At 39.5% G+C, this 12,800-nt stretch overlaps 1 protein-coding gene across 1 annotated transcript; it reads left to right on the top strand.

Moving 5' to 3' along the window:
• The first annotated feature begins 1,160 nt into the window (after positions 1-1,160).
• Positions 1,161-10,877, top strand: gpatch3 (G patch domain containing 3). Its single transcript, XM_017684141.2, has 7 exons — positions 1,161-1,605; positions 2,790-3,247; positions 5,727-5,904; positions 7,188-7,247; positions 7,392-7,507; positions 8,219-8,346; positions 10,461-10,877. The coding sequence occupies exons 1-7, from the start codon at positions 1,161-1,163 to the stop codon at positions 10,645-10,647; spliced, it is 1,572 nt and encodes a 523-aa protein (XP_017539630.2). The 3' UTR covers positions 10,648-10,877.
• The last annotated feature ends 1,923 nt before the right edge of the window (positions 10,878-12,800 follow it).

Raw genomic sequence — 12,800 nt, forward strand, 5'->3', positions numbered from 1 at the left:
GAAGTTATAAGGAGGGTATCAGCCTGAATGCGTTGTGATTGAGGCACAATTTGGGGCGGCCAATCAGAACAGAGCACAAATGGTAATCTAAAATGATACAACCACACAAACATCATAGGTACGCAAAAGTTGAATTGTATGTACTGTATATGGACCCTTTAATGCTAGATGACTAAACTGGGCGAAGTCAAAGTGAGTAGTATTTACACATAATCTTAGTTTAACCTCTTATTCTCCAGGGTATATTTTGGTTTGTCCATCTGAATTTTCATGACCAAATTGTAAGACAAATTATTCAGTAACTACATTAATGTTTAGTACATTTTTATTTTATGTATTTCATTATTTATTTTGTAAAAGCTCCCCTCAAATGAACAGAAAATGTGTTTTATGATCACACATATTGCTATATGCTTACAATTTACTGCTGAGAGCCAAAAACCTCAGATGCTCTTTTTTTTCTTTATGAAAAAGTGAGCCCTCAATGAATGGGAGTAAATGACGCTCAACGGCTAAAAACGAAAAGGTAAAATAGTTTCTAATCACTCGCCCAGAACCTTTCTTTAATTTTAGAAAGTAGAAGGATGTATTTCACTAAAAAAGTAAGAAATATTACCTCTATGTTTCCTTTTTTCTACAGCAAACAGGTTTTGGGCAGCAGGAGGCGGGCTTTACTGCTAGAGAGTAATGATTGATTGGCGAGCGGAGCAGCTCATTGGCTGTTGCCGCTCACTGACATCATGGACGTAGATAAGGTGCCGTTTTAAACTACAACTCGAGTTTAAAAGCTCTTAAAATATAACAGCGGTGTTAAAATGTTCTACGGTATTCATTGTTCAGGAAATGAACGTATTCTTTTACACTGAAAATGGTTAAGCATTTATAAATTCAAATGCTCCATATCAACCTATTCATTTTGGACTCGCTTGGGAGCGCCCTCTAGCGTTGAGAAACCATTGCAGAGCGATAATTCTCCTCTCTACTAGTTCTCTGGTATTTACATATGATCTCACTTTAAAATCACATATGTAATCATTTTTTCAGTAAAACACTAGATTATTTAAGGTGGGACAGCGGTCTTTCGGCGCCTGTTGTGTGACTTTTATTTTGAAATCTGACGTTAAACTTACGGACTTTTAAGCTTTTGACTCATAACAAACATGGCGGACTCAGAAGAAGGAGGTGTGTATTTCGTCGTGAATAATATTCCCCCCAGTTTTAGATCCGCTGATCTGAGGAACTATTTCAGTCAGTTTATCGAGAGCGGAGGGTTTTTGTGTTTTCATTATCGACACAGACCGGAGGTCCGAATCAACCCGGCGGAGTTCGAAGAACCTAAACAGCGGGACGGAACCCAGAAACAGACCCAGAGCAGAGAGTCAGACCGTTCAGCCCGGCCCGCCTCGGAGGACGAGCCGAGCACGGAGAGTAAAGCCCGTCAGGGCGACAGGAAGGCTGGGAGCTGCTGCTGCGTTGTGCTGGTGAGGAGCTCAGACGCGGAGCGCTTTGTGAAGATGTACTCAGGAAACCAGTGGATCGACTCTAAGGGGAACTGGCTGATGAAGCGCTGCGCTCTACGCAGAATTAAAGTGTCTGAGCACTCAGGTGGGTTTATAGTCCATACAGGTGACTGAGGGGCTCAGCTGGTGTCCAAACTCACATACACCGATCAGGCATAACATTCTGACCACCTCCTTGTTTTTACACTCATTGTCCATTTTATCAGCTCCACTTACTCTATAGCTGCACTTTGTAGTTCTACAGTTACAGACTGTAGTCCATCTGATACTTTATTAGCCCCATTTTACCCTGTTCTTCAGTGGTCAGGACCCTCATGGACCCTCACAGAGCAGGTACTGTTTGGGTGGTGGATCATTCTCAGCACTGCAGTAACACTGACTGGTGGTGTGTTAGTGTGTGTTGCGCTGGTCTGAGTGGATCAGACACAGCTGTGCTGCTGGAGATTTTAAACACCTCAGTATCGACAGAGAATAGTCCACCAACCAAAAATATCCAGCCAACAGCGTCCTGTGACCACTGATGAAGGACTAACACAAACTGTGCTGCAGCAGATGAGCTGTCGTCTCTGACTTTACATCTACAAGGTGGACTGACAGGTAGGAGTGTCTAATAGAGTGGACAGAGAGTGGACACAGTGTTTACCTATATGGTAAGAGAAGCTGATAAAATTGACAGTGAGTGTAGAAACAAGGAGATGCTTTCATTTTGGTGTATATATGGGCCCAGAAGTCTGAGACAACGCTGAAAATCTGGGAATGTCTTATTTAAACTTGGAAATGAATAACAGAAAGTTTTAGAATTTTCAAAAATTAAAAGAAAGGAAAGTTATGAGAAAACGATGAGGACTGTTCGCATTTTACACTGTAGTTCACCTTTTGTGTATACATAATTTTTTGTATCATATTTTTAGTCTTTCTACTTTCACTCAAGACTTCATAGTAGTTATTAAACAATAATAGCTGCTGAAGAATTCCTAGTAGTTACTGAAGAATTCACAGTAGTTACTGAAGAATTCACAGTAGTTACGGAAGAATTCCTAGTAGTTACTGAAGAATTCCTAGTAGTTACTGAAGAATTCACAGTAGTTACTGAAGAATTCACAGTAGTTAATGAAGAATTCCTAGTAGTTAATGAAGAATTCCTAGTAGTTACTGAAGAATTCCTAGTAGTTACTGAATTGTTTATAGTAGTTTCTGATTAATACGTCTCAGACTATCAGCTGATTAATACACCTGCAGTTTAAGTGATTATTTTGTCTGTCTCTGTAGATCCTGACGTATTTCCCTATAGAACGAAGGTTGAACTGAGGCGTCATGGGACGCATTCGGACCGTTTCACTAAAGCGGACCTGAAGGCTCTTCCTGAGCTGAATCCTCCCGCACTGATGCCCGTGGGAAACGTGGGGACACCCGTGTGTGTTTTCCTGCAGCTCATCCAGTCCTGCCGTCTGCCCCCCCGACTCATCCGCAAACTGGGCCTCACCTTCCCCAAAACAGGCTCCCACCGTCGCTACGGCAACGTGCCCTATCAATACCACAACAGCAGCCTGGTGGCTGGGAGTGAGGAGAGTGTGTTTACTGCAGGAGGGGCGGAGATCAGCGGGCCTGGGAGTGTCCCACCGCTGAGAACCACAACTACACCCAAAACGCAGCTGTCCAACGAACATCCAGTCAGAGAGCAGACGGCAGAGGATGAGAGTGAGGACGACCAATCAGGACCCGACGATGTGAGTTAGCCAGAATTAAAGTTTCTTCTTCTTCCTTTTCTCCTTCAACTCCTCCTTCTTTTTCTTCTTCCCCTCCTCCTCCTCCTCCTCCTCCTCCTTCTTCTTCTTCTTCTTCTTCTTCTCCTTTGGCTTTTTCTTATTATTATTCTCCTCCTCTCCCTCCTTCTTTTTCTTCTTCTCCTTCTCCTACTTCGGCTTGTTCTTCTTATTATTATCCTCATTTTTCTTCTTTTTCTTCATCTTCTCCTCCTCCTCCTCCTCCTCCTCCTCCTTCTTCTTCTGCTTATGTTTTTTTCTCAGCTAACACAAAATATGGAGCAAAAACCAAAAAGCCCAAAACACCAGATTTGGCATTGATGTACAGCAGGTGTGGAATGACTCAGCCCAGAAAAAATGACATTCATTGACCTGATGGTGGCGCTGTAGTGTACCTAAACGTGTTTTGCCTTGTAATTCCAGAACAATTTTTTTTTTAAAGCAAAATAATTTTTTTTACTGGATCAAAACAAACAACTTTGCAATTGGGAACTTTTAGCTCTACCTACTTATAATTTTCCCTAATTTGCATAAAACAAATTAGCAAAACCTATTTTTGCAAACTAGTGTGTTATTTTTAAATATAACATTTGTGTTTTATGTACCAAAAATTAATTTTTACATGACCATTTAACAAGCCTCTCTTTATCCACTTAGACTTTAACAGGCTGTTTTTGTTACTTGTAATGGGGAGCAAGGAGGCGGACGGATATGCGGAGATAAGCAACTTTTATCATGGGCAAATCCAGGGTCACGGTAAAAATGGTCCAGGGTCAAAGAGCCAACACGGATAGAATGATAGTCAGACATGATAATTGACACAAAACCTCAAACAGTGAACCCAACATGAGAATACAGTAGATACAACCAACAACCAACAAGGTGTTTTGCTCATTGCCACCTGTGCTTCCCAGTGGCACAGCGGTAGCTCCACAAGCCTGACTCTGGGTCACCTCAACCCCACATGCCAAATTCACACTCCATTACCTCAATAAATGTATTTTCTCTTTGCGCTTGGGTCCGCCGCCCTGCTGTCCTGTAACAATGGATCAACTACACTGCTCAAAAAAATAAAGGGAACACTCAAATAACACATCCTAGATCTGAATGAATGAAATATTCTCATTGAATACTTTGTTCTTTACAAAGTTGAATGTGCTGACAACAAAATCACACAAAAATCATCAATGGAAATCAAATTTATTAACCAATGCAGGTCTGGATTTGGAGTCACACACAAAATTAAAGTGGAAAAACACACTACAGGCTGATCCAACTTTGATGTAATGTCCTTAAAACAAGTCAAAATGAGGCGCAGTATTGTGTGTGGCCTCCACGTGCCTGTATGACCTCCCTACAACGCCTGGGCATGCTCCTGATGAGGTGGCGGATGGTCTCCTGAGGGATCTCCTCCCAGACCTGGACTAAAGCATCCAACTCCTGGACAGTCTGTGGTGCAACGTGGCGTTGGTGGATGGAGCGAGACATGATGTCCCAGATGTGCTCAATCGGATTCAGGTCTGGGGAACGGGCGGGCCAGTCCATAGCTTCAATGCCTTCATCTTGCAGGAACTGCTGACACACTCCAGCCACATGAGGTCTAGCATTGTCCTGCATTAGGAGGAACCCAGGGCCAACCGCACCAGCATATGGTCTCACAGGGGGTCTGAGGATCTCATCTCGGTACCTAATGGCAGTCAGGCTACCTCTGGCGAGCACATGGAGGGCTGTGCGGCCCTCCAAAGAAATGCCACCCCACACCATTACTGACCCACTGCCAAACCGGTCATGCTGAAGGATGTTGCAGGCAGCAGATCGCTCTCCACGGCGTCTCCAGACTCTGTCACGTCTGTCACATGTGCTCAGTATGAACCTGCTTTCATCTGTGAACAGGGCGCCAGTGGCGAATTTGCCAATCCTGGTGTTCTCTGGCAAATGCCAAGCGTCCTGCACGGTGTTGGGCTGTGAGCACAACCCCCATCTGTGGATGTCGGGCCCTCATATCATCCTCATGGAGTCGGTTTCTAACCGATTGTGCAGACACATGCACATTTGTGGCCTGCTGGAGGTCATTTTGCAGGGCTCTGGCAGTGCTCCTCCTGTTCCTCCTTCCACAAAGATGGAGGTAGTGGTCCTACTCCTGGGTTGTTGCCTTCCTACAGTCTCCTCCACGTCTCCTCACAACTCCCCAGACTTTTGTATAAGACTGTATATTACTTTGTCATAATGTTACTATAAGGTTTTTCTTCAGGCAATGCTTACATAACTGCAGTGTCTGTTATTTTCATAAGTACAATAAGTGATACTCCATGTATTTCTACTTCATGTATTTCTTTATTTTTAAATCTGTTTGAGCTCATTCTGATACTGAGTCTCCCTTTTACTGAATTTCCCTTTTAGTGTCGGTGAAGTTTATCTTACATTTATCTTAACGCTGTTCCAGGACGATGACCGCTGTGAAGAATGGGAGCGGCACGAGGCTCTTCACGAGGACGTCACGAGTCAGGAGCGCACTAAAGAGCGGCTGTATGAGGAGGAGATCGAGCTGAAGTGGGAGAAGGGAGGATCAGGGCTGGTCTTCTACACAGACGCTCAGTACTGGCAGGAGGAGGAGGAGGGAGGTACGGCACCACTCTCTTCGCCATTAATCTGAACTCAGCTGGGATAGTTACCCTTAAAAGTCCATTACAAGTGATGGATTACTGTAATTCTGAGTTACTCTCTAAAACCCAAACACATCTACTTCAGCTACAAAACACAAAAGGAAAGCTCATTTAGTATTTTATTTAAAAAAAACAGCCAGTCTCAGTAAACATGGCCGAATGATTTAGGCAAATTGTCTAATTGTTATTTTTCTGTCCAATGTTGAGGCTAAAATTTAATTGTGATTATTTTCTATAAATTAAGCACCGGTTAATTAAGCACCCTATTTTTTGGGCTCTGTGGTTATTAGAAAGACTTGTTTAGACAATTTTGAATAATGTTGCATATACTTCAGTTGATTTAAAATTTTAACCCTTTCAAATTGCCCATTTAACATACTCATAATATGTTAACATAACACAACATAATAATAATAATAATGTTATTTATTTATTTACAGAAGATAAAGCTGAATATTAATACAAGAAACTAAGTACTCTTTGAGAATTATAAGACAATAACATGGATCAAATTAAAGATAAACACCCAAGAGCCATGGAGTTCTACTGAAGCGCTGAGTTAAAGAGCTGCCTTTTCAGCTGTTTATTGAAAGTGAGCTCTGAGCTCGACTGTCTAATAAAAGCTGAACTGAGCTCCACAGTTTACGAGCAGAATAACTGAGAGAGTCTCTTCACGCTTTCTGTGTTTTACTGAAAGTGTTCAGAAGGTCAGTATCTGCAGATCTAAGATCATAAACAGACAGACAGTCTGTGTTCTAAGCGGTGCTTTAAGGTCATTTAGAACCATAAAAACTAGTAGCAGAGCTTTAAAATCTATCCTGATACAAGGAACCAGTGTAGTTCTTTTAAAACTGGAGTGATATGAGTGAACGGCATTTAAAAGAGCAGTTTAAGAAGAAAAATCCTACAGAGCTGTTTCTGAATGCAAAACGAATGACTTTGTTACTTTATAATGTGTTACCTCAACACTGAGCCTCAGGTGCTGTTCAGAATGATATTTTTCCAGCAAATATATATATATAACATATATATGTCTATTTTGATCTATGAGTGTCAAAATGGATTTTAAATTCATTTAATGAAACTATGATTTTTTTTCCGTTCTGTAAGCACTAAAATCTCCATGTAATCATGCATAGAATCAGTAAAATACAACATATAACCAAATAAAAATGTCTTATGCTCTTTATACCACTTTGTGTTTACTCTTACTCATGTTGTAATGTATCTCTCCTGTGTAGATTTTGATGAACAGACAGCAGACGACTGGGACGTAGACATGAGCGTCTACTATGACAAAGGTAGAAGAAGAAGCTTCGTCACAGCTTCTGCTGGGCTGAGCTGTGAAGTGTACATCATTAAATTAGTTAATTAGACTGGATTGAGGCTGATATGTTGTCGTGATTACTTACATCATTACATGTTTGTTATGCCTTTCTGGACAGACGGAGGTGACATGGACTCCAGAGATTACGTACGCATGCGGTACGAAAAGAGACTGAGGGAAGGTCTGGAGGAGACGTCCAGCCAAAAAATCGGAACCTTTGAGAAGTTTACTAAAGTAAGAATGTAGATATTGCAGCTTAAAAATGAACTCCACGTTTTTTCAGAACATCAGAACAGCTCTACTGCTGCTATGCAATCAGTCATTCAGAGCGGTTTGGTGTGAAATGGTTCAGATGTCTTTACAGTGGTGGTGATGGGAACCAGGGGTCGCAAATATAGACAATTTATTTACTATCCAAAACCACCAGTTCACATACACGAGTCTTCTGAGTTTATATGGAGTGTTGATGATGATAAAATAGTGGAAAATCTGAAATCATAAGTTTTCTTTTGGGACTATTTTGCCTCACAACATCCTGCATGTATCCCTCCACCATGAATGGAATTTAAGTTCTCAAAACTATCATAAATCAGTGTCTCAGTCATCAGGCAGTGAATTCATAACCATATCATGTAATAAGTTTTTGTGAGGGAGCTTTTAGAGATGGACGTCTGGTTCCTATCATCACCAGTGTGAACAATTCTGACTCAGTAAGCTTCTCTAGAACAGAGCGTTTCACCCCAAACCATGCTGAATGACTCTGTTTGCATCTTAACTGTTTAATTTTGCAGAAATTATGTAGAAATGTAGAGAGAATAATGCAGTTTCCCAATATACTGTCCTATTTTCTGGTTTTGATTTATGGACAATGTAACGTGAATAACTTGTTGAACAATAACCTTTTGCTCACAAGTCTGTTTCTATTGTGCTCTCTGTGTATTTTAGGGTGTGGGCCGGCGTGTGATGGAGAAGCAAGGCTGGAGGGATGGAGATGGACTTGGACACGCTCGATCTGGGATGCCTGAGGCTTTAGAGAATGAGGGACAGAACCCCAACTGTAAGAGAGGGTTTGGGTGAGTGCTACCACCTTCGTTCTCCTCCCATAAATGTGTTCTTTTATAGCTACATGTCTATTGAGAAACTGTACACCAGACTTGGTTTATATCACAGTACCTACATTTAGAGTCAGTTATTCATTCAACCTAATGTGAAACTGTAGAACAGACTCAGTTTATATCACAATACCTACATTTAGAGTCAGTTATTCATTCAACCTAATGAGAAACTGTAGAACAGACTCAGTTTATAACACAATACCTACATTTAGAGTCAGTTATTCATTCAACCTAATGAGAAACTGTAGAACAGACTCAGTTTATAACACAATGCCTACATTTAGAGTCAGTTATTCATTCAACCTAATGAGAAACTGTAGAACAGACTCAGTTTATATCGCAATACCTACATTTAGAGTCAGTTATTCATTCAACCTAATGAGAAACTGTAGAACAGACTCAGTTTATAACACAATACCTACATTTAGAGTCAGTTATTCATTCAACCTAATGAGAAACTGTAGAACAGACTCCGTTTATATCACAATACCTACATTTAGAGTCAGTTATTCATTCAACCTAATGAGAAACTGTAGAACAGACTCAGTTTATATCACAATACCTACATTTAGAGTCAGTTATTCATTCAACCTAATGAGAAACTGTAGAACAGACTCAGTTTATAACACAATACCTACATTTAGAGTCAGTTATTCATTCAACCTAATGAGAAACTGTAGAACAGACTCAGTTTATAACACAATACCTACATTTAGAGTCAGTTATTCATTCAACCTAATGAGAAACTGTAGAACAGACTCAGTTTATAACACAATACCTACATTTAGAGTCAGTTATTCATTCAACCTAATGAGAAACTGTAGAACAGACTCAGTTTATATCGCAATACCTACATTTAGAGTCAGTTATTCATTCAACCTAATGAGAAACTGTAGAACAGACTCGGTTTATAACGCAATACCTACATTTAGAGTCAGTTATTCATTCAAACTAATGAGAAACTGTAGAACAGACTCAGTTTATATCACAATACCTACATTTAGAGTCAGTTATTCATTCAACCTAATGAGAAACTGTAGAACAGACTCAGTTTATAACACAATACCTACATTTAGAGTCAGTTATTCATTCAACCTAATGAGAAACTGTAGAACAGACTCAGTTTATAACACAATACCTACATTTAGAGTCAGTTATTCATTCAACCTAATGAGAAACTGTAGAACAGACTCAGTTTATATCGCAATACCTACATTTAGAGTCAGTTATTCATTCAACCTAATGAGAAACTGTAGAACAGACTCAGTTTATAACGCAATACCTACATTTAGAGTCAGTTATTCATTCAAACTAATGAGAAACTGTAGAACAGACTCAGTTTATATCACAATACCTACATTTAGAGTCAGTTATTCATTCAACCTAATGAGAAACTGTAGAACAGACTCAGTTTATATCACAATACCTACATTTAGAGTCAGTTATTCATTCAACCTAATGAGAAACTGTAGAACAGACTCGGTTTATATCACAATACCTACATTTAGAGTCAGTTATTCATTCAACCTAATGAGAAACTGTAGAACAGACTCGGTTTATAACACAATACCTACATTTAGAGTCAGTTATTCATTCAGCCTAATGAGAAACTGTAGAACAGACTCAGTTTATATCACAATACCTACATTTAGAGTCAGTTATTCATTCAACCTAATGAGAAACTGTAGAACAGACTCGGTTTATATCACAATACCTACATTTAGAGTCAGTTATTCATTCAACCTAATGAGAAACTGTAGAACAGACTCGGTTTATAACACAATACCTACATTTAGAGTCAGTTATTCATTCAACCTAATGAGAAACTGTAGAACAGACTCGGTTTATATCACAATACCTACATTTAGAGTCAGTTATTCATTCAACCTAATGAGAAACTGTAGAACAGACTCGGTTTATATCACAATACCTACATTTAGAGTCAGATATTCATTCAACCTAATGAGAAACTGTAGAACAGACTTTGTGAGCCTTTGAAAGAAATCAAAGTAAATGAAAGTATGACAGTAATAAATTCTGCATGAGACTAAAGCTGTTCCATTTCTTCTCAGGTATCACGGAGAGAAGCTCAGCTCATTCCTGCCACTTAAAAGGCCGCGGCCAGATTTTCACATATCCACTATTTATGACCAGCCTAAAGACATTGACCAAGGGGACAGTCTGCTCAGACGCCAGCCGAGCACCAGCATGAAGCACACAGACTGGAGGCCAGGGAGAAGCACCGAGCCTAGCAGCTGACCATGCAGTCACTGATGATTATTCATTGCTTCACTAATTTTGTAGTGAAAGCATGACCGACGTCTAATAAACTGAGCTCAGAAAGACGTCATATTTTTACAGGACGTCCTGTGTGTAAACTCTAAAAACAACCCTTTGTTTTAAAGGGTTTTAAATTGTTGCTTATTGTTTGTAAATGTTTTTCAAAACCATTTCCTTCACTGCATTTTATTAAAGCTTGTAAACAGAAACAACTGTGATTATTATTTGGTTCACTTGGTTAACAGGTAGTTCCTTTGCATGGTCTTCTGTTCCTTGGAGGAAGATTATTAAAGTGGAATTCCATCATATTTTCAATATTTCTTGCTACTTAAGTGGTTAAGATGTAAACAGAGTCATTCAGAGTGGTTTGGTGTGAAACGCTCTGTTCTAGAGAAACTGACAGTCAGAATAGCTCACAGTGGTGGTGATAGGATCCAGACGTCCACCTCTAAAAGCTCCCCCACAGGAAGTTAATACATGAAATGGTTATGAATTCACTGCCTGATGACTGAGACGCTGTTTTATGATAGTTTTGGGAAGATTTTGGCCTTAAAATACATAACATGCAGGGTGCTGTGAGGCAAAATAGTCCCCATAGAAAACATTCCAGATTTTCTGCTATTTTACCATCATCAACATTCCATGTAAACTCAGAAAACTCATGTAGGTTGTTGAGTGAAATGCTGTGGTGTATAGGGTTATCATTCATTTTCTGTCATGTTATTATGTGTAAAAACATTTATTTAAGGTTGTAAAGAGAGAGAGAGAAGAGAGAGAAACAGTTGGGATATTAATTGGTTCAAAATGTTGCACCACAAACCAGGCGTTGGGTTTCCTACACCGTGGAATTCCACAGACCTTTCAAAATCCTGGCATAAAAATGTTTATATAATTATGTATTATTTATAACAGCATGTAATGTGTTTTGATGTCGAGTATATAATAAATATGACAAAAGAATAATAAATTACTTGCAAATAATGAAATATTTATATGTATTGTGGCATTATAATGCATATAAATAAGTAACTAGGTCAGAAATGACATAATTGATTACTTCACATTTGGGTTAAATCTGCACTTGCGTTATACATTACATCAAAAATGGCAAAAGCAAAAAATATTTTGGCTTTCTGCAAAATGACTGCACACTAAAAAGTTTTCATCAAATTAAAATCATATAAAATACCTCCTACTCACAAACACAGGTTATGAATTGGAATTATAGGTTGAATCTCAAATGACTCCCTGCTCCCTACATAGTGCACCGTGAAGGTCATGAAGTAACAGACTTCAACACTTTAAACAGCGCTTTGTATGTCTAACAGAAGACCATTTATATTCAGCTAAAGCTGGTCACCTCCCGGTCATACACTTAGTGCACTGTTTGGGTGTAGAAAGCCATAGTTTTATGACCTTTGTAGTGCACTTTGTAGGGAGTAGGGAGCTATTTGAGATTTAGCCATGGAATCTGCACTACACAATCTCTCAGCCTGTTTTGTTGTGCTAAACTGAAAAATATGCCGCCTTAAAACATAAAAAGCAAGTAACGCAACTTAAAATAGTAAGTTTCCAAATGTAAAACACAAATCGCTCTTCTGTTAACTTCATATTATAACCTCAATGAAAGTTAAAGCAGCCCTATGCAAGTTTTGGGGATTTGGAGACCTCTGTGGTGGAAATGTGTAATTGTATGTGAAGGTTTTACAATGTGGGGTTTACTTCGGGCCACCATGCATGGATGAATCTGGTGATTGAAAGAGAATTCAGAGAGAACTCGGTCCAAACTTGGTGAAGGAAGCGTCTTCTGAGGATTTGAGTTAATTATCTACTATTGCCGTCACATCTTTATCAGTATATGTTATTATCTGACGTTCGGTGAACTCAAAATTTTAAGGCACCGAGGGTACTTTCTTTTCTAAGTGAAAACATTGAAGCATTTTGTTGTGTGTTTTACATTTGTGAACTTTAAATTGACTGAAGTCAAAATTTCTCAAGTTTTAAAGCAGCGTATTTCTTACACCATGGAAAGGAAGGAAAAACGGCAGGGCTTTTCTAGGGAGAGACTTTTAATTTGAAAATGGGCTGGTTAGTATAAAAGTCAGGCCGCGTTCTGTTTGTTTTGTTGCCGC

The sequence above is a fragment of the Pygocentrus nattereri genome, chromosome 24, assembly GCF_015220715.1.
Source record: "Pygocentrus nattereri isolate fPygNat1 chromosome 24, fPygNat1.pri, whole genome shotgun sequence".
Classification (NCBI taxonomy): domain Eukaryota; kingdom Metazoa; phylum Chordata; class Actinopteri; order Characiformes; family Serrasalmidae; genus Pygocentrus; species Pygocentrus nattereri.